This window comes from Rousettus aegyptiacus, unplaced genomic scaffold, assembly GCF_014176215.1.
Source record: "Rousettus aegyptiacus isolate mRouAeg1 unplaced genomic scaffold, mRouAeg1.p scaffold_m13_p_1, whole genome shotgun sequence".
NCBI lineage: Eukaryota > Metazoa > Chordata > Mammalia > Chiroptera > Pteropodidae > Rousettus > Rousettus aegyptiacus.
The window spans coordinates 69,537,251-69,560,684 of NW_023416284.1; the positions used below are offsets into that span (position 1 = coordinate 69,537,251).

General features: G+C 39.3%; 1 protein-coding gene across 4 annotated transcripts in view; it reads right to left on the reverse strand.

Annotated features, from left to right (window-relative positions):
• Positions 1–23,434, reverse strand: part of E2F3 (E2F transcription factor 3) — a 71,598-nt gene that overhangs the window by 34,542 nt on the left and 13,622 nt on the right. The window contains exon 1 of one of the 4 annotated variants that reach the window (XM_036236738.1): positions 13,186–15,048. The exons of the other annotated variants lie outside the window; for them this stretch is intronic. Within the exon in view, the coding sequence (XP_036092631.1) occupies positions 13,186–13,353 (168 nt within the window). The 5' untranslated portion in view covers positions 13,354–15,048. Of the gene's footprint in view, positions 1–13,185; positions 15,049–23,434 lie in introns of those variants that run through there. 4 annotated transcript variants of the gene reach the window in all.

The following is a 23,434-nucleotide window of genomic DNA, read 5'->3' on the forward strand; positions in this document are numbered from 1 at the left end:
AGACATTAGATGGCAAAGTCCGCTTTGCAGGCAAAGGCTTTTCAGAACAACATTTACTACAATAGGTCTCTGAAGATTAAAGAAGCCAGGCTTTTTACTGGATCATTCCACTTCTACACTCTCTTCCAATTAAGCCAATAAATTTACATTTCTTTGCAGCCCCTATTTTTAAGAGAAGCTCAGATGTTTGCCATAGGTTTTTTACTTTTGTGGCAATCTCTCTCACCTTTGTTTTAATAAACAATAAACATAATCAAATTACAGACTTCAGGAATAGAAAACTCCCCAGATCAGACAAGAAATACAATCTACTTTTACCCTACCTCTTAAACCTCTATTTTATCCGCAGGAACTGCACAAAGTACAGGTACTGTACAAAGCACACCACATGGAATATAGAAATACCTCATAGTGACCAAGGGTTTTAGTACCTCCATGTCTACCTGAAGAGATGCCAGTTCTTACATGTTCCCCAAACCATCATATTTTAAAATCATCCTCTGTATTCACACAGCTGTTACCTAAAATTTATAAAATTTTAATATAAACTTCATATAAATGTTACATAATTAAAAAAAAAAGAAAGGCAGATGCATTTAACTTACTCTGGGTACATGTGAAGGCACCAGAGTTACATTTCTATGATTGTCACATATCAATGAAAGAAAACGAGTCAGCTGACCTCTCCCGTATTGACTCTTGATGCCAGGAATTTACAGGACAATACTTACCAGTAAGCACAGGAACATGCCAGTCCACACAGTGCTCCTTGGAGAGCTGATTAGCATTTCTCTGGAGATGTTTCTAAGCTATGCATGGAGAGCACTCATGACAACCAAAACAAAAAAAAGCCCACTATACAAATTAGCTTTTCAGCATCCCTTGCTCAGTTTCTAAAAGTACCACATGTAATCTACGTGGAAAAAGACAACAGGTTGGACAAGTGAAAAACCTTTCACATCAACCTTCAGGAATGAAACTTGAGTAAAATCCTATCCACGTGTCACCAGGAAGGGGAGTAGAAAGGCCCAGGGACAGAGTATCAAGAATCGCTAGTTTTCTAGTCCTCGATATGTCCCCAACTCACTCACTGTACGACCCTGGGCAAGTCACTGCCCCTCTCTGGGCCTCCATTTGCTCATCTCCAAAATGTCGTGGCGATGCTTGAAGTCTCACAAAAGTCTTTTCCAGCAGTCATGAACAGAGCTTGGAACTCCAGGTTGCTTTAATTTCAATAGCTTACTGTCACCAAAAACCCAATTTACGTGCAAGAATAAATGGAGATGACTGCGGGCTCATCTGTTGGTGAGTGCTTACAATGAATGAATGTGTTGTAATCCAGCTCATGGACAAAATGACTTCACAGCCTGATGCTTTAGATTTCTGACTCCTGATTATACAGCAGTCTCTGTACAAGATGACATAATATAAAACGCTCTATTTCATCTGGTCCCCTATCCTTAGAGGCTGGATCAATGCAACTCATTGACATTCAGGAAAAAAGAATTGTCGAAGATGGCCACGGATGTGTCTGGTGCATGGTGAACTGCCTCCAAGACCTGCTCTAGTTCAGAAATCCAGGCAGAAAAAGTAGTGGCTTGTGGTTATGATTACCTTCCTGTCCTGAGGGATGGGGGTGGCTGATGGATATAAAGCAAAATGGCAAGACTTTTGGTTCTGCTTATGTGCATCTCTCTCTCTCTCTCTCTCTCTCTCTCTCTCTCTCTCTCTCTCTCTCTCTCGCACACACACACACACACACACACACGCGCGCGCGCACACAACTAATAATGCAGTATTGCTTTTAGCTCATTTGTCCCTTGGGTAAGAAACCTCACAAGAGGCATGCCCTTCCCCCATGTCTGTCAAAAGCTGCAGAACATCAGGTGTTGGTGGGTCCTAGTTCCCTTCAACATGACATTATACAGGAAAATGTGGAGGTTCCTTGCTCCTCTATGCTCTGAGGACCTATCTATTTTCCCTGACAAGAAGACACAAGCTAATAAGTTAATATAACTTATTATACTGCAGCCTGACATTACCCAAGAAAGACGGTTTAAAAGACTATCATCTTCTGGGTCCAGGGTGGCTGTATTTCTTTATAAAGATGCAGTATAACAGTGACATTTTATGAAACTGCTTCTTTGTTATTAAATTTATATTTTATCTTTCTAGGTTTCCTCTAGATGAATGAGTTGTCTATTCCATCAAAAATAACACAGAAGGTGGATTACAACTTACGAAAAGTACCCTACTCCAGAAACAGGTATTTTACATCAGGGGTCAGTAGTGCTTCCAGCCTTGAATGCTGCCCGCGGCGTTACACAGCACTTACATGTGTCAAGTAGGCACTCCTAATGATTTGGAGCGTAAGTCTCTAACCTTCTGGTGAAATAATTATACTTAATATGTACTGAGTCTTTGCAGAAAGTCAAATTGCTGTGCTAAACAATATTTCATCTTCCCTCAACTTCTAAATCACAGATGAGGAAACTTAATGTCAGCTAGAAAGTGGCAAAGCGGAGACTTGAAAATAAGTATTCTAAATAACCTAATTTGCCTTGAAGAGTGATGGGAAAACAAATTCCTCAGCTCTAAGAAGCTACTGATTGCAAGATGTAATTGCAACGATGTACTATTGTTTCATAAACAAGTGAAGAGAGAGAGATCAATGGGAAGATGCATATGGACATATGGGGATAATGTGTCTTATAATATGGAGAAAATATACTCATTCTTATACAAAAGGAACAATTCCCCAAGACCTGCTCCCCACTCCCCACCCTGACAGAGAAGGAACTTGAGGCCAGTAGTGGCAGGGCCAAGGCAGTTCAGTTCAAAGGATGGTAATAAGCACCTATCATGCAATAGGGGCTGTGCTTGGCCTGGGTACCAGTGTGACGCCATCATCAGAGCAAAGGCTCAGAGGTGCTAATGCCAGAGGTCAACCTCCCGGTCTTCTCACACCCCTTCATGACTCAGGGGGACTTCCCAAGACCTTTGGACTGACTTGCAACATTTCTCAAGACTTAATAATTAAGTCTTGAATCGAATGGTTAATAAAATGTTTTATTTTGTTTTATTTTGTTTTTAATTTATTTTTATTTTGATATACCATCTGTTTTCAAGGTTCTTGCTTTGGGTGAGGATGAAAACATGTTATGCAGAACTGCATTTACACTGCTTTCCTGAAGTTTCTCCCGAATAATAGCTATAGTAAGCAACTCACATACAGTGAAATAAAAAGAAACAGACCCACAACTTGATTTCAGGTGGAGGTGGAAACTAATATTTTTTGAAGGCCCACCAGAGATCATACCAGATACTAGGTGTCTTGTGAAGGAATAAATTAAGAAATAGACAAACCTTTAATCTGCCCAGGTGTCGATTATGTTGCTCTGATGAAAAGTGGACATCTCAAGGATTTGAACAAAGTTTATTTAACAAAGACCTAATTTGTTACGAATGAAAAGTAGCTAATATTAAAAAATCTTGCCTAAAAGCAATGTACCAAATCATAAATATGTGGTATGTATTTACAGTGTAAAAGACACCGTGGGGACATTAATAGGAAACTTTTATCTCTGAAAAGCCTACAATCTAGCTGGGGAGAGCATTCGATCATTTAAAAAGTTAACCAACAATAAAATACTCGATAGGAAATTAAAGTAAAGTTAATAAAATAAAACAATTAAGTTTTCATTCAATAGAAGACATGCAATTTAGATAAACATAACTGTTAAATAATTTCCATAGGTAAATAAAGCTATCAGGATTCACACAGGCTAAGACAGTATCTAAAACACTACAGTTTTCAAAGAATAGTATTTATAATCCAAAGCTGAGAATTCTGAATTATGAAAGTGTATATTTTGTAAAGAGAGAAGGTATAAGGTAATTACGAGTTGAGATGCAGGATAAGTTATGCATATATCCAACACAATAACTCCATGAAGAGAAAAAAGAATAAGGACTTGTAAAGGGCAAATTTATGGAGTCACAGAAATGAAAGCAGACATCTCTGGCTCCTCTCGTGCCTGCCCACCCCCACCAGCAGTGGTGATCCCCTCCCCCCGCATCCTGGCCCCTCCCCCATTACGCCCCAAAGGGAATTCGTGTGCAAGTCCGGCTTCACTGATGGACAGACATGTTTCCTTATCCATCAAAAGGCAATGGCGCTCATGAAGCACCTACTTCATACGAATGTTTCAGAGGTTAAATTAAAAAAAAAAAATGGGTTTGAGATTTCTATAAAAATGATTGTTCAAGAAACCTAAGTGTTCACTAAAGGCTTTGTCTATATTGATCAATGAAAAGAAGCATGTCCAGATATAAATACATGCAGACACAAGCACATATAATTGAAGGTAGGAGAACATCTCAAATAATTCTAAACCTTGCTTAGTTTATTGTTACTATATGATAAAATGCATTAAAAAGTTGAATGTTATAGAAACTCGAAAAATTCTAAACTTTGCTTTAAGAAATAAAAAGTACAGAAGTTACCAAGATAATTGGTAAAACAATATCTGACATGTGAGGAGCCTGTCCTTTGAGTAAGCCGCATGAGATAAATTTTTCATTCGGATGATCCTGCAGCTATTAAGAAGGTGGTTACCAGGAGAAGGGAAGAACTCAAAGGTAGATTGTTTCTGAAGGAGGAAGGCTGAGCACACTTTCCCCTACTGACTCCCTTTATAGTGAAGAACGCAAAGTGGCATAGCACCGGCCACCCATGGCCACAGGAGGCCTTCTTGCACCTCATAAACAGGCTGGCGCAGCCAACTGGGTAACAACTAAACAAAAATGCTCCTTCTCCAACCAAAGCCAACTCATCAAGCAGCAAAAATGGTCACTCATGAGAGACCTAGTGATGAATGAGGCCCTGATGAGCAAATCAAGTGTGAAGCGACATTCAGAGGGGTCAAAGCAAGGGTTTCTGTGTTGTACTCAGCAGGTGGGGATGTAAGATGAAGCAGCCACTGTGGAAGCCAGAGTGGCGGTTCCTCAAAAGGTTAAACATGCTCTGTGACTCAGCAATACATTTTCGGGTATATACCTAAGGCACTGAAAGCAGGAGCTCAAACAAAGCTTCTACGACAATGCTCATAGCAGCATTATTCGCAACAACCCAAAGGTGAAAACTCGAGTCCATCAACAACATATGAATGGATTATATGTCCAACAACCTGGAGTATATATACAAAGGAATATTATTAAGCCGTATAAAGGAATGAACTTCTGACACATGCTAGAACATGGATGAACCTTGAAGACGTTATGCTAAGTGAAATAAGACAGACACACAAAGACAAATATTCTTTGTGATTACCCTTATGGGAGGCACCTAGAGTCATCAAATTCATAGAGAAGTAGGTAGAGTAGAATAGTGGTTACCGGTGAAGGGGGGGGGGAGAGGGACATGTAGAGTTACTGTTTAATGGGGACAGTTTCTCACATGGATGCACAGGGATGGAAAATTTCGGCAATGGGTAGTGGTGATGGTTGTACAACATTATAAATGTAGTTAATGTCACTGATTTATATACCTACAATAGTAAATTTTATGTTATTATATTTTACCACAATAAAACAAACTAATGAACAAGAATTCCCAAAGGATGCCCTCACCTCTGCAGGTCCTTCCCTTGTCAGTTCACGCTGCAGGGTCTTCCTACCTCTACCTCTGATCACTTTCCCTCTCCTTGACCATCTGTCCATTTCCCCACTTAAGATGTCCACTGAAATTACTCCTGGCAGAAGTAGGCTCAAATAAATTGGGGAACCAAACTGAAAGCAGGAGGTTTATGATTCTCAGTCCTGATGCTCCACTGTTAACTCCAGCAAGGGACCATGCCTTCCAAAGGAAAATAAGTGATTCTTAATGAGTTTTCACAGAAACGGTAACTACCAATACCTAACATTGTTATGGGTAGAAAACTTCAGTTTCTCCAGTGGGTTCCAGCGAACAGACCAAAACCTAAATAAGAAAAATGGCCTCTTTTTTTCTGGTATCATTGACTTCCTACCAAGAAGCCTGAGAGAGAAAAAGTGCCATGCCTCCATGTGCAGATGGCTGGATCATTAGCTCTCCCTGACACAGGGGCCAGCTTTTCTCCTTTCTTCTTTGGGCTGATGGAGACATTTCTCCAATTATAACTTCCTTGATAGGAAGCAAGTTGGGGCTCAGGGCAAAAATTCACAGCAGCCATTTGAGTAACTCTGGAAAAATGTTCAATGTAAGATACTGTTGACACTATTAATCTAAATTATCATAATTTTTCTGGAAAACCAAGTAATTATTACAATTTCTTCGGTGGTAATGTACCTGTGACAGAATATGGATTGGTTCAAGTGTTTGTGGAATGAAGAATACAATAAAAACAACTCCTTCAAACAAAAGATGAGCTCAAAATATATGATGAAGCTCATAGTTCAATAGCATAAATTCTTGATATACAGTAACGGAGGTATGAAAAAGTGCGATGAAGGGGCCAGATAGCACGTAACATCTTGATAAGGAGATTTCACTGCAGGAGATGAAGAATTACTGAGTAGAGCACCCTGGCTGAGCTGATGAGCCACTTTCTCCACTGGAGTTTGTAAACAAAACACAAATATACCGAGATAAAAGTATCAGTATTGGTCAAATATTTAGGTATTTTATATATGCGTAAGTAGAATGAGGTTTGTGAAGTCAGTGAAATGTGAATGCACCCTTTCTTTTTTTTTTTTAAGATAAAATGGGAGGACAAAAAGATGATTGTGAAGGAACATGTTATGGCAGTTAAGAGTATAGGGAAAGAAGTGCAGTATTAAAATCAGATTGAACAGAGTAATGGGTAAATAAATGAAGTTGAATAAAGACACACAAGAAAACATCTTAGTAAGCCTCTTCCTGCTCCCCAAAGGGCAGCTTGCTTCATGAACCCAGACTAAAGGGTGGTCTCTACATTCTGGAACTCAGTTCAAAATTTGAATCATTTTGTATTCTGTTTCACATTGACAAACTAGTTCTTTGCTGCTACTTATTTATAATTTAATTCCCCCGACAGTTCTAAAAACAAGGGAAGAAATATTTTCAAAGAAAATTTGTTATTTATACAGCTGGAGTTTCCATTTAGTTAGGAAAATTAGTAGAAGAAAAATGTTTGGTCAGAATTTAAGATAAGGTTTGAATGTTTCACAAAATCTCGTATCATCAACTTACAAATCTCTCACTATATTTAAGTATTTCCCAAAGACAACAAGGGAAGCCCCCAAATCAACTAAATTATTGGGTTCTGAACTGGGCAACTCTTTTGGCAAGAGGTAGAAGATCTCTGAATCAGCAGTAAAAATAGCTCAATTAAAATACCATTCTAATATGTAGTTCGTTTTTGTTTGAAAATGGAAACCAGCAACTTGCTTGCATGAGTAAACAGAAGACAGTTATTCAGGCTGGGGTCTAAGAGCAAGAACAAAAAAGACAGCTGGCAATTATCTGGCTAACTAAACCAAATAATTCATGCCTAAAAATCTACTCTGGTGCCCAAGTTTCCCAGACCGGCCACATTCATAGAAGAACTAGAGTATAATTACCAGATCTTCTTCCAATCTGCGCTGCCACGGCTGTGCCTAGGTGGGCCATTTTAAGATGATGATCATATCACCAATCGTATTCAATCCCCCATTTCCCCAGTGAAGAGCATGTTACGATTTTCACAATACAAATTTGAACATTTGCTTAAGTGTCCTATGGCCCTAAAGGATGCAATTATCATATACTGAATAAAGTATCAAAAATTTCCTGTTGCCATTCCTAGCATAAAGAAATTCTCAAGGGAAAAAATACTCAGAGTAAAAACGGAATTTGTAAGGTTATGCAAATTAGTCAAAATTTGAAAATATGTCTTTTTAGCTAGCCTATCATCAAAGATGTGAGATTAGCACCCTTATGTTCCTTCAGCACCTTATACTTTTACAAAACTCTTTATAATTAATCCTCACAATTGTGTCAAGTAAGATGGATGAATGTTATTATTCCCATTTTATAGATTAAGAAAATAGGACCCTCAGATTTGCTGAAACAAAGCTAATGTTACGAAGCTGAAATTTGAACCAAGCCTTCTGGATGCAAGTCGAGTGCCCTTTCCATCTCACTATGCATGCTAAAGGCTAAAGTTAACTTAAAGCAAATAAAATAGATCACGTTACCCAGTCAAATCTGTGGTATTCACCAACACAAGCAGTCAACACATGTCATTAAATATTATAAACAAACTCGGCCTGAGAATAAAGATTGCACGGGAAGGTTGGAGGCTGACGATGAAGGCTGCTTTCCCCTGGCTCTGTCTGAGGCTGGGCAAGGGATTTCTCTTCGACTCGATTTCCTAATCAGTTAAGTGAAAGAACTGAGTAAGAATCTCTAAGGTCCCTTCAACATCAAGCTGATTATGAAACTAAGTGGCTTCAGTTTTTTCTGTTCACGCCTACTCAGAATTCAAAGTGTCGACTTTCTTCCTCCTCTGGATATTATAAGGCTTTTCCAGAGTTGGTGGTTTTCCACTGAACCCTAACTAAAAGAAAACAGGGTTCTAAAATGTATTTTACCATCTTTTGCCCAACTTAAGTAGTAAAGCAATATATATATATATATATATATATATATATATATATATATATATATACATATATATATATATATATATATATATATATACACACTTTAGGACATTTTTAGATTTAACGTTTTCTGAAAGTCACAATGCTGATTAGTTCCATTTCCAAACTTGAATTGCATCAGCCAATTTTTCTACTCTCCAGATAGATCAAGGGTATTAGAAGCCAGACAAAGGACAGTCTTGTCCTAGAGACAAAAACTACTTTTATATTGATGCTGATAAACTCTATCCAGAATTACCAATCATTGCCATTGGCAATAACCGATGTTTTATTTCCCATATAAGCTAGGTCCGACCAAGAGATTTCTATTTCTCAGTAGTACATCCCACCTGGAAATATTGATTTTTGATGTTTTTAAAAGGTATGAAAGACTTTCCCACTTCCTAATTGGAGTTAATTGTTACACTCTTAAATCAGAATTTTACTGGAATTCAAGGACTTAAATTACAAGGCAGCATGTTCCCTTTGTCCTTCTGCTTTCCTACTCCTGCCTGGTAATTCTGTTTACAGGAGGAGAGAGAAAGGGGCTACTGATGAGGGAGAACATTCAAAGTATAAAACCAAAAATCTCCACTCTACTGCAAATGTCTTAAGAGAAAAATGCAAACATTCCTTTTTTATAAAGATAATTCTTTAGTGTAAAATTTTTTTCCACAGGGGAAGTTGAGAGGGACAAGAAATTAAGGAAAGAAAGCTATAATAATACTAATTACTGTTATTATTATTGTTCTATAATAACAAAAGGAGTTCATTCTTCTTACCTCCTGTATCACTTTAATTATGGTATTCAGCAATTCAATGAATTTTAGTAATGTTCATTGGTCCTTTTCTTTTTTTAAGTTAATATTCTATAACTTTAATTGTACTAAAGTGGTCTGGTATCATTATCAAAACCAAAGGCCAAGAGGTACTCAAGTCTCTCCCACATTGGAAGCCGTCAATTTTTTTAATCAATCTTAGGTCTAGTTTTTCCTCTGTAAATGGATAAACCACTAAACTACTTCAAAGAGCCATTGCTGGGAAGAACAAATAAAAACCACCACAAAATACTGTGAAATAATCCAGCAGGACCTTGGTCATCGAGGCCACACCCATTTGCCCATAGGTTCTATGCACAGCACCCGGGGCGAATGCCAACTGTTCTGGCCGTGGCTCCATATTCTTGTGCCCTCCTCTCAGAGCCTATGCATGGAACTGGTTACTCTGTGTAAATCCCTCACTCACTCTCCATTTGCCATGCTGATTATATGCATGTGCCTTTGCTAATTTTGAAGAGCAGAAGCCACTGGTCTTGCTCAGTGATGCTCATGGTGCAGTCCCCACTGCTCACTCATACTAAGGATGATCATAAGCATTATAAAGTTTGCAGCCGTGAATGGGGTGTCAGGGCAAGCAAGGGATACTCAGGTACCTGGTCCCCTTCTGGTCCTAAGTGAAACAAAGAAGTGAAGCTCCAGGGTGCGACAGTTAAAAACTTCATTCAATAAAGGCATTTTGGAAGAAACCTGTGCTTCTCTATATACTTTCCAGAGAAAGAGCAAGCAGAACACTTTTGGTAATACTGAAAAATCCACTGATGAATTTAGATGCTTTTAGTGGGTCTAAGATTTAAGTGACATAGAAGTGAAACATGTATTACTTGAAAGTTTTTCTGGTGACACCTTGACATCGGCTTAAACTGTATCTATAAAGGCGTAGTGTCTTCAAGTACAGAGGTTCTTAGATCATAGTGACCAGACCACCCTCTAATTTTATGGATCACATATTATTGAGTGACCAGTCAGGTTTCTTGGCTCCTTTGTGCCAAGTTCAGAATTCGAGCCCCCTGACTCTCACTTAGAGCGTGCCTTTCTTTGTGCATGATAGGGATTTGCCCCCGGTTATTTTTCTTTAATAAATTCTCGCCACAACCACTTGTTTAGGCTGTTTTTAATTAAGGTGTCAACCAGAAAATCATTTGGAAAGCTTGTCCCTCCCACAATGCAGGGCAAGCTTGTTTTGACCAGCTGTCATAAGATTTTTCTGCTCAGTCATCAAAGCTTCAATATTATTCTCTTATAGTCCCGACAAGGCAAGTACCAACCAAACTATGAAAAAAAAAAAAATCTCTCACAAAAAGTACACACTAAAGTTACGAAAGATCAGGGGGTGCAGAGATTCAAAGGGAGTCAATAAGCTCAGGGCAGGGGGTGGGACCATTTTTGATAGGAATCTTCACTAATATAATTTCCTTCCTTTTTACATAATTCCACCAGGGCTCCCAACCGTTTTTGTGCCACAGACACCTTTGGCCTCTGGTGAAGCCTACAGATCTTCTTCTCATAAGTTTTCATATACTTAAAATAAAATATGTAGGATTCCAAAAGAAACTCTTTGTATTGAAATATTGCTATTCGAAATATTAAAATTTATGAAACAGTACTCTATGTGCTTTAAATAAAAAAAACCTAGTAGCAAGTCAAAAACTTACCAAATCTTGAAGTTATGATGAGCATACACAATATTTCAAGATAATCTTCAATGAATGTAATGTGATATGAAAAATCTGTGATTTCTGTGGGTAAAAAAGTTATATACTGCCAATACTACTGTGGTTTATTGCCTACACTCATAAAGGCAGGAAATGCTAAATTTCAGTTAGAGGGCAGTAAAAATAAAGAAGTAATATCTAGAATTCTATTCGGTGATCCAGGTTCAAAACCATACGCTGGACAATAATGACAAGGAGCCCAGGTCGCATGGGAAGATGAGGGCCTATGCCATTCCAGGCAGAAGGAACCACACGTAAAAAGGCTCAGAAGCAGGAAGAAGCTTGGCACAGACCTTTCTTATCTCCTAACTCATTGTACTCTAAAGTACTGCTGTCTTAACATGGCCCTGTCCTCCCTCCTGCACACACTGCCTGATACGTCTTCCTTAAACACTTTTGCACTGTGGATCCCTTGCTCAAACATATAAAATGTTCTCTCTTCCTCAGTACACCTGGTCATACCACACCTTGTTCAATATTTCCTCCCATCCTTCCAGGGTCTCTTCCAAGGCCCTGGAAGAAGAAGCAATATTCATTTTCCTATAACCTTCCCTCCTTCCCTCCATCCACCACATTTTCACATACTCCAGACCACGATGATCTCTCAATCAGTCAATTTCAGGGTAGAAGTTCCATAAATCATCTAATTCAACCAGACCAGTAATAATCTGACCATTCCTTCAGTAATAAGAAACTCGCCCCTACTAAAGCAGCAGGTCTCTCTCCTGAATCTAAGTTTACAGTCTATGCCACATAGCTTGTCTCAAACAAAGCTAAATTGTTCTCTGCTGATAAATGTCTAATGGTCCTATCTTATTTGGACTTTAAATTCCTTCAGGCTGGCAGCAAACCTGCCTTCCATGTCTTCTCCGGAACATAGAGAGCAGGAATGGACACATAGAGGCTGTTTGACAAATTTAACGCCCTTTCAGGTTCACAGATCTACCTCCCCAAGGTCCTATGGTAGACAAGACAGAAAAGTTTTATGAAAACAGTCACAAACACAAGACCAAATAATTACGTTGGGGCAGCTTGTATTCTAGATGGGAGTTTTTCTTCTTCATAGGTTTCATGAGGTGACCCATGTCCACTTCGAAATTCCTATGTTGAAGCCATAACCTGGAGTACCTCAGAATGTGACTACATTTGGAGACAGGGCCTTTAAAGAGGTGATTAAGTTAATATGAGGCTGTTAGGGTGGCCCTAATGCAAGCTGACTGGTGTCCTAATAGGAACAGGAGACTTGGACACATAGGGAGACACTGGGGCACCATTGCACAGGGACTACTGAAGAGGCAGCAAGAGGGCAGCCATCAGCAAGACAAGGAGAAAAGGCCTCGGAAGAAACCAAACCCGTTGGCTTTGATTGAACCTAACCTTAATCTTAGAGTGCCCATCTTCCAGAACTATGGAAAATAAATTTCTGCTGTTTAAGCGCCCCGGTCATTGGTATTTTGTTATGGCAGAGCCAGAAAACTAATACAACAGGTGCCAAAGTTTAGATATTTCCAAAAATGGAGACTGAGATAAGGACTTGGGTGCAGGTGGTGTCTTTGGAAGTAACCCCAGAAAGCAGGAGGGAGGGAGCAGGGAGAGCAAGGCAGGTCAATTATTTAAGGGTATATGAACCAGGTCATGGCTATGGGAAACAAGAGCTTAATTCTGCTGTGGCTTCCTTGGAGTCATCCAGAAAGAATATCCTCTAAAATTGTTCTGGGAGACAGGGACATTCACCCACTGGCTTCCTTCTGGTCCTAAAGGGTAGAGGGTTGCCCTCAGGGGAAAACTCCCCTGTCTTGTAGGTTGCAGTGCTGTGGGGCAGTGGCACTAGAGAAGCTCCTTGGGAAAAGGCAGTGATGCACGCACCTGAGGCAAGCTGTGTCAGCAAGGGGGAAGAGGAGGGAAATCTGAGCTCCAAGGACACTGATTGATGAAGCCCTAGAGGTGGGCCACAGGGATATGATGTAGGACCAGAGGAAATGTGCAGTTACCTGATCACAGATGACATAGCTGATTCTTCCTCCAGAGACAAAAACAGCGTTAAGGGAGCTGAGAGCAGCAAGATTCTCTGATGGACCCATTTCGAGGCCACAAAGATATAAAGGTGCCGGTATTCTGTGATAGTTGCTTTCCTCCCAAAAAGTACATAGGGGTGTCATTAGATAATGGAGAGGACTGACGAATGCTCACTGGGGCATACTTACTTTCAGCAGACTCTTACAAATTCTGTATTTTAAATGAACATTTTGTGTTTTTTTTTTTTTTGTTTTTGGGCTTTTTTTTTTTTTTTTTTTTGCTATTTTCCCAAGCTAACTTAACTCTTTTACAATCAACCTGTTCCATTTATTGTAACTGGTCCTTTAGCTCTAAAATAAACTCGAGTGTTTTTGAACAGCAGAAAGAGTTTAGATACTGTATTATCACCTCATTTGAGTTCTGTGTAATTTCTTGGAGCCAACCCATGAAAAGGACTCTCTCTCCCATCCAGGTTTTACCTCTAGAATTGAGTTTTTAGGTTAAATATATAGTGCTTCTGAAAATCAGATAAGAGATATCTAACTTCAGTTTATTCAAGCTACCCTTAAAAATCAATGAAAGTGATAATAGAACAAATTTTCTAAGTTATTTTCAGGAAATTAATTCCTTCTTTTGGGCAAATAATTGAGATTTATTAGTTAATACTTTTGTAAAATACAACATTCAAGATGAAGTTATGCAGGGAGATTTCAAACATAAATGGCATTTCCTGGCATTTTCCAATTACTCCAAGTCTTATCTTCAGGGTTGCCAGTTTAGCAAATAAAAATGCAGAACACTCAGTTGAATTATAATGTCAAACAACAAATAATTTTTTATTATAAATACATCCCAAATATTGCACGGGACATACCTATACTATAAGTATAAATGTGTTGTTTATCTGAAATTCAAATTCAACTTGGCATCCTATATTTTATATGGCAACCCTACCTATCTTAATATTCCAAAATGGAAAATCAGCAAAATTAGAATTCAAAAGTAGTCTTCCCATTTAAAATATAAACTTCCTGTCTTAACTTTAATAAACCACAGCAGAATGCTCAAAGCATGACTGGCTAGATAAGCTGGTATTCTAACAAATTCATTTTAGAACTGAATTCTAACAATTAAGGTAGCTCAATTTGAAGGGAATAAAATATGTTAAAAACAAATATTAAAATTCCTCTAGAAATTAATGTGTAAGAACAAAAGCCATGTATTATTTGTATAAAAGAACAATTAATATGTAGCAGGAACACATTTTATTTGCATAGCTTGCTACTGTTTTTCTAAGTAGTACTTACAAGAACAAAAACTAAAACATTAATGTGGGTTATGTGATCCTAGAAAACACAACAAAAAGAAAGCTGTTGAGAAAATGTCTGATTGGATCTGAAAGCTTTACATGTCCCAAGCTGTATGGAAGAATTAAACCATTTCCTCTCCAGACTCCTCCAGCCTTTACAGTTTGAGAAATGGTACTATATTTTCAAGACTTTGAAGATTTTTCATATGAAAATCCAATATACCTGAGAAAATAAATATACCTTGTTTGTAAAGACTTATGAGACTTTGCAATAAGGATGAAAGCCTCCCAGAAACAGGAATGGGATTACCTGAGAGCATGACTTCTAAACCTCTGCACTAATGACATTTTGGCCCGATAATTTTTGTTGTGAGGGAGGGTATCCTGTGCATTACAGAATGCTGAACAGCATCCCTGGCTTCTACCCACTAAATACCAGTAGCAATCCCCCATCCCCATTTATGACAACCAAAACTGTCTCCAGACACTGCCAAATGTCCCCTGGGGGATGGCGGCGGGGGGGGGGGGGGCGTGGAGGGGGACGCAAAACTGCCCTCTGTAGAGAATCACTGGCCTAGGAAATCCTTTAGTATCTTGGCTCTTCCCTGACAATTACACAGCCTTGAGTCCTCAGCGATTAAAAATATGTGTGTGTGTGTGTGTGTGTGTGTGTGTGTGTGTGTGTGTGTGTGTATCATTGCAGGGCAGCTTAGAATAATAAAAGAAAGAAAAAACTAAAATAAAATTTCCACCAAATCTATGTGGAAATTGTTCTAAATATATTTACATATAGTTATAATAAATAGTTCTATCTAAAGACTCTTCCAATTCTCGTTTTACACAGGAAGTTGTGTGTTAACATACAAGATTTAGAGCAGAGACCTGTTTTCAGTCCTATCTCTCCACTTGTTCAACATGTATAGTAAGAGCTAACTTTTCTGAACACTTTCCATGTTCTAGACATGCATTCTCATTCAGTCCCTCCATCAACTCTAAGAGGTAGGTCATTAACTTTCCCATGTCATGGATGAGGAAACTCAGGTCTAGTAGAGTGACTTGTCAGAGCTTCCACACCTCGTGAGACTTTAAAGCCACGTAACTTCAAAATCTAACCCCTTAACAACCTCTCTCTCATCTTGGGGGGAAAAAAGCACTCAATGTCTCTGACCTTCATTCTGTTTCCTCATCTGTAACCTGGAAATAACATTTCTCAGTATTTCTCAGAATCGCGGCAAGAACTTAAAGGCAGTTCGAGGAGTTGTTGGAGGGCAGGAACCAAAGTCCTGACAACCGGCAGGCAGTGATATTCAGATTCTGTAGGACTAGAACATCCTCAACTCCAGAAGAACCACACCCTGATTCTGAGATCTACTTACTTGAAAATGAACTGGTGCCAACCCGCTTTGAAAGAGCACTATCAGGAATGCAAACGTAAACAGTAAACATCATAATTAACCCTTAGGACTTTGAAAAGAGAAGAGACATCAAGTCTGGCAAGGGAAGGGGTGTGGCAAGTGGTAGGTGGGAGGCCGCTCCCATTGGCACTCCCTCCTTGCACAAGGTCTGAGTCACCCCCAATGGTACTCCCATGCGAGGCTGGCAGATGAGTGGCCACCTTGATAGCAAAACCTCCCCAAGGTCCCCAGGAACCTGAGGGCCACAGTGTTGAGTCTTTGTAGCTTAGTGGACAAAGTCACAGGAGGCCTGAGTGAAAGAAGGGGGCGTAAAGATGATTCACATTTAACAGAAAGAAAGCAGAGCCAAGAAGTGAAAAAAACGGACACAACCCCATTCAAGCTGTGACCCCTGCCAGGTCCCCCGAATCTGACGTACACAGCAAACCCCACTGCTGCCCAGGCCCTGGCCAACACCTCTCCTGAGCAGCCTCATGTTCTGGGGAAATAATCACCACGCAGGCTGGCCCACCTCCAGCACAAACAAGAGTCACATTTGTCATGTATCTATTTTGAAGGAGTAGTTTCAGGACCAAATTATTGTTTTTCTAAGGGGAAAAGGACCAAACACAAAGCGTTTGTGTAACTCAGTTCAAGAAGCATAAATGAAACGTTTAATGTTTGGGTTACAAAGCCTCATCATAAAGGTAGGAAGTAGCTATAGGAGCGAACATAGGGAGGGTTCTTGATTCCTATTACAGGATAAGAAATGCAATTAGGTTGAAGTTTGTTCAACATGCTTGGGGGAGGCGGGCAGCAATGGTAGTGAACATCTCTCTACTTTATTACAGATGCGAAAAAAAAATGAACGCTGTTCCTTATGTAGAACTTTTCATTTTAAGTCACTTTCAGACATACATTACCCATTTCCCCCACAATGTCTAAGTGGAGAAGGCACAGACAGATGATTTGGGATGCCAGCAGACCACAGACTATTTGAAGAGAAAAATGTCTCACCCATCGTTTCATGCAGCCACTTTTAGATTCTAGGTCTAATTTCAACAGATATCAGCACGGCGGAGCTACAGTTACAGTGGATAGATCGTTTGTCAAGAATGGAAAAAGCCAGGATGCCAGAGTAGTTGTATTAGGGGGGATGGGAAGAAGTGAAAGTACATTTTAAAGAAAATGTGGAGAAAAACAGCTAACACAGTAAGTAGGTAGGTTAAAGCTTAAGCCCAGGGAGTGAGAGAAAGCTCGGGTCATCTGAGGCAAAGCAACGGACGTCAGGGTTACCTAGTACCTGCGGTCGCCACCAGCGCAGCCCCGTCAGCCCCACCTGTGGTCATGATCCCGGAGCTGCACTAGGTGGTGATCAGAGGAATACCAGGCACAGGGAGGCTGAGAACAGAGTAGATGTGCCCTCCATAACTGCAGACGTAAAAAACAAGGTTGGGCGACATGTGCTACATAAATAATAAAATAATTATACGTTTTCCATTCAACCTAGAGGGAAACTTATTGGCGTTCACAAAATTAAGAGTGCAGTCATGCAGTAAAAAGGAGAATTCTTTGATGAGGCGCCTTCTGTTTTATTTATAATACAGGATCGCGCAACGTGGACTGATTAAAACAAATATGTGAACGAAGCACAACTATATATTTTACTAAAGGCCTGTAAGATTTAATAGCTATTCCTCCACACTTACCCCAGTGATTGTTGAAGAAAAGGTAAATTAAAGGATTTAGGATATGAAAACAAACTTGACCTACCAATTGCCAATTTAATTACATGCACTTGGGAAACTCACTAAGCATCTAATCATTTATATTCCAGGGCAGTATTTCTACACAGTTATTCTGTTAGATATTTTAAATTATAATTTCAAATGGACTCATTGTCACAGGCTTCTGAGTCCATTTTACACACAAAATCAATATACTACCACTAATAAATAGGATTACTTTTCCTAGGCTCCCAGTGGGAGCTCAGCTGGACCTCTGTTTGGGAGGCAGTTTCAAAGTTCTCCATAGAAAATTACTTTTCCTGATGTTCACCCATAAGAATTAATAGAAGGCACCTGAGAAAGATTGTCTCAAGGCAACCAACCACCTGCAGGATGGGAAGGCTTAGACTGGCAGGTACATCAACTTAGATGCAGAGGCAACACCCCAGTTTAAATGCCCAGTTCTGCAAAGCATTTTGAGACCCACCCCAGACCTTTGTTCCTACACTAGAAAACTAACAAGTGTTATCTTTTCTTTGAAAGGTACAAACTCCCGGGGTTGTGTCTATGGCTTTTGCTACCAGAATGCCCGATTCATTAATGTCCGGGGCAGGGTCCTCACCTTTGTGTTCCGAACCAAAGCCTGACCCAGCGCTCTCAGAACTGAGGGAGGTTGCTAAGCAATGTCGGGCCTAAGGTGAAACATCTGCTAAATGATTTCTCTCCCCTCTCACTTATAATTTTTTACGCTGTGGTCCCACCCGGACTCATGTCCTAAGGTGGACAAATGCTCTTAGCAAAGCTAAATTTTTCAACTCCTGCTGCTCCAATATGTGTGTCCTTGGGAGATATCTTTTTAGGTCTTTCACTTTACACTGTAAATGTCACTGACTGCTCACAGGACATAGGGACACCTAGTAACCATCCTAGACAAAGGCCTGTAAACAGCCCATGAGGAGACACTATGTTAAAAGAGAGGTTTGAATCACTTGGTCTTGAAACCTGGGTCTATTACCACTGTCCAGAAATGTATCTTGGAACAAATTTCTTACCCTCCAAACCTCACTTTCCTCATCTACAGATGAGAAAGGGTTGCTGTATCAGATGACATAATATAAATACTCATTACCATTTCTGGTGCACAAAACATCCAGGAAGGTAGGCAATTATTATCTTTCTTATCACCTTAAACTCACAGTAGATGGGGGAGACAGAATCCTAATTTGTAAATGTGCAAGAAAGTATAATAAAAAAAAGTGTAACAATAAAAACTATAGCTTTAAGGGAAAAAAATAAATATAAGATGAGGGCAGGATTTTCCCTATCTACAGCAAAATATACCACAAAGTACTGTATTTAAAGTAGTGTGCTGTTTCCTTAGAAAGAGACAAAGATATTAATGGCACAGGGTAGGAGGTCCAGATACAGACCAACACAGATCCTTGTACACACACACACATACACACACACACACTTTAATATGATACAAGTGGTATTTCAAATTCATGAGGAAAAGATGAAACATTTAATAAATGGCATTAGTATAATTAGCTATCCATTTGGGAAAAAATATAAAGTCAGATATTTAAAATATGTACCCATACATATATATATCTTTCCAAAATACTAATACTAATGCTAATAATAAAATTATGAAGTCAGAAGAAAATACAGACTATTGTTATAATTTGGACATTAGCACTTTCCCAAAATAAGCCACCAAACTCATAAACTGTAAAGATTATAGTTTTATATTTAAAAAAATGAGCAAAACTTCTATAGAGAGAAATATAACTCATGACAAACTGGGGAAAAATATTTACTACACGCACACGTACACAAACACCAGAGAAAAACTAATATCCGTAACTCATTAAAAGTTTTACTAAGTCAATAAGAAAGTTATAAACAACCTTGGAAACAAAGCTGATAAAGAATTAAATGTACTAATTCATCTCTCTTTCATTGTTTGTAAAATGAGGATGATAATTATACCAAATTCACAGGGATGAAGTTTAAATGTGTAAGTTTCATGTAATGCACTTAAAACAATCCTGGCACATAAGAACAGTCAATAAATATGAGCCAGCTGCAGTGAGAGTAGTAGCAGTGGTAAAGTAGCAATCGTAAAGGAAACACAAAATACCACCCAGTACCACTAGCAATATTGCAAAAAAGACTAATGTTATCCAGTATTAGAAAGAACATGAGAAAGCAAGCAAGCACTGTCTACACTGGTAATAGGAATGAGAATAGTTCAGCTTTACTGGAGGACCATCTGGCTTTCTCCACATTTTACTATATGTGCCCTGTGACAGAAATCCAATATATAGAGATCTAGCCTACAGAAATACACAGGTGCACAAAAACATGTGTACAGGGATATTCAATGTAGGACTATTTATTATATTGACAGTCAAAATGAGAAATAACAGAAATACCAATCGAATGGTAAGAGCCAACTACAGTCTGTCCGGCACTTCCACATCATGGCTGGCAGTGTAGCTATTACCAAGAAGAATGAGCATCACTCTGGAAATATGTCTAATTCCTTGCTCAGTACGAACTGCAAGCCACACTTTGCACTTTTATGTAAAATATATATTTGCAAATGGATATAAATGGGAAAGGCCAGGCTGTTATTGTGATTACCTCTAGGAAGGGAAGCCGACCTAGGAAGGAGTAGTGAGGTTACTTTAAATTTTACTCCATTGACATATATTCTTTGATTTCTTTAAATAACAAGCATGTACTAAAAAGAAGTATTTTCTTTAGGAAAAAAAAAGGCAACAAAGTCAGTGTTTCATGATAGTCATTACTGGACACCAGTGTCCATTATGTTCTTTAAACAGCCAGGAGGACTCTTGCCTCTGCAGGTACGCTCGAGGAGCTGTCACATAGCTGGAGGATACTAACAGTCATTCAGCTCCTTTATTCTGACTCAGCTAATAATCCTCTGATCGGGAACACCAAGTAATACCAACTTCTGCAACTGTCCCCTTGGCAGGTATATTTGTTCAGGTAAATTAAATAAGTTTGCATTCCAGTTCATCAGTCTTCAGAACTCTGATTAACCTGAAGCGATCCCCCAGAGCAATAAGTCTGATTTCCTAACATGCAAAGTTGGGGCCCCTATCTATTCCTATTGAGATCTCTTCTCTAAGCAAAAATAGCAGATCTGCCTTACCTAAAATGGGCAGCCAACTAGCATGCCATTTTAACATTATTCTTATATTATACCAAAAAAAAAAAAGCAAAACTCAGAAGACCTCAATACTTGGCAACTTGTTATTGTCAAATGTGACAATACATGTCTAGAGCCACCTAACAAATATTTATAAAACTTAACTATGTAGACAGCACAGCTCTATTCCCATTTCTTCGATTCCACAAGGCCCACACTCCGGTCCGCAGACCTCGTTTTGGAAAGGATGGCAGTAGCTGAGTCATGCTAGAACTTCAGAAGTGGCGGATGTTTAAGGGCCACACCTTGGCCACCCATGCTATATAGAGGAGCAAACTTTGAAAGTCGAAGACTTAAAAGAGCTGATCCTCACTCTCACAAGCAAAGCAGGAAGTAAGAAATGAGTACTGTTTGCCTTACTTTCCTAACCTCTATAATATAATCAGCCACAAATGGCAAACTTAAAACTGTCACTGTAACCAAAAGCTGTTTTGGCTGAAGGTGGATGGAAAGAGGGAGGAAATGCCCATCAATGGCCACTGGGACATTTTTAGAAGAGAACCAAGATGAACCTGGGTCATAAGAAAGTCTTATAATATTTCACATGCATATTCAAGACATGGCCTTTTATCATAGGAACTACCAATCCAACACAAACACTCCTTTTAACACGGTAGTAATTAATTAGCATTTGTAAAGTGAAGATGGTTGTTATATCGACAAGTTACTTATATGTAGATCCAAGTTGGGGCTAGTGAAGAAGTAAAGAATTTCTGCCAATCTGATTAGCATTCCCACCGCCCCCTTACCATGTTTATGAAAACCAATCGGGTAGCGACTATTTTGGTGAGTTTTTTAAGTTAAGTTTATTTAAGTAATCAAAACTTGATTCCTTGATTTCGGTTATAATTCATATGGTTAGTCACGCCCATTCAAACTGTGGAAAGTTGAAAGCTTTTCACACAAAGAACTGCGGTATGTATTCAATGCCTTTATTGGATTTTATGAGTTGTGGATAGGGGCAGGAATAGCACCGATTATCTAGTGTCTGGCTGCTTTGTGCCCAGCTCTAGGCTGGATGCTTTCCATGGTCTCTCATTTCATTTACTCTTTATAGTACCTTTAAATACCTAAATTACAAGATATGTAAGGAGAGCAACCATTTCATTTGTACATCTGGCTGGCAATTTGATTACAGATAATGAAGACTGTTAATGATGCTAGATAAGAGGACACTTAAAAGAGAAGGAATTAAAAGAAGGAAAATTTGTCAAACAAACATCTTCAAAGACTCTGGAGAAAAGGAAAGGAAAAAGTTTTCTCTGTCCATTGACTGGATGATGATAAGCCCAAAGGTGGCCAAGCATTTGTTACCGAGTCCTGCGCTGTGGCGTGCACGATCCTCTCATTTCAAAGAGGGACGTCTGGCCCAGGAAGAGATCAGAGGGTACTGCGGGTTTGAACTATGTTGATACACCAAAGACTATCTTTTGTAAGCTCTGTTCTTACTAGAATTGCACTATAAAAGCAACAACTTCTTTGATCGCACCACGTACAAAATACTGCAGTCTAACGAAGGCCTTCGGCTTTCCCTAGTCTTTTCTTGTTGAGAAGTATCTTTTCTCAAACAGTGGCTCTTAAACTTGGTGCATCAGAATGACCTGGGAAGTCTGTTAAACCCTACACTGCTGGCCCCACCCCAGAGTTCCTAACGCAATAGGTCTGGGGTATGATCTGAAATTTTGCATTTGTAACAAAGCTCTCAAGTGCTGCTGGTCCTGGTCCACACATATATAAGAACCATTGTTCTAAAAAAAAAACAAAAAAAAAACAAAAAACAGACCGGAATCCATCAAAGACAGGAAAAGCAAATTTATTACATGGCAAAATCTTCATCAATTATGACACATGCCATGCAAAGGCAGGGAATTTTGTCTGTGTTGACAATGCTGCTTTTACTGTACCAAGAGCAAGGGCTGGCATGTACTAGGTGCTTCATATACATCTACTAAATAAATCAAATGAATCAGGACACTCCATAGCAGAAACTGGCCAGCGTAGGGATAGATGCACAAGGGAAGGTGGCTGCAGAAGCACCAGCAACAAAGAAAATGGCTGCTGACAGTTGAACTGCCCTGAAAGGGGAGCTCGACTTAATAACAGTGATGGTAACAACAGTGATAATAATACGGATGATGATAACAAACATTTCAGAGTGTTTAGCACTGGCCAGCACTGGAGCAAGCGCTTTACATGAATTATGGCATTCAATTTTCACAGCAACCGTATGAGATAAGGACCCCAATTCCCCTCATTTAACAGGAAATAGATTAGAGGGGAAGTGATGTGCCCAAATCGACTTCTCAACAACCGTGCTGAGAAGTTAGTCCAGAGCAGAAGGACTCCCTTAATCACCCAGTTGAGTGAATGATAAGTGCGAAACCTCCTTGGCCTTCCTGGAGCTGCAGACTTTGATCCTTTCTTCTCCAACTTACAAAGAAGCTTTGAGTGGCCAATTCATAGCACGTATGATCCTAAAACAGGGCTTCAGATGGCTACACAAAGCAGTTGTATCATCTATGAAGAGTGGGAGCAGTGAATCACAGCTCT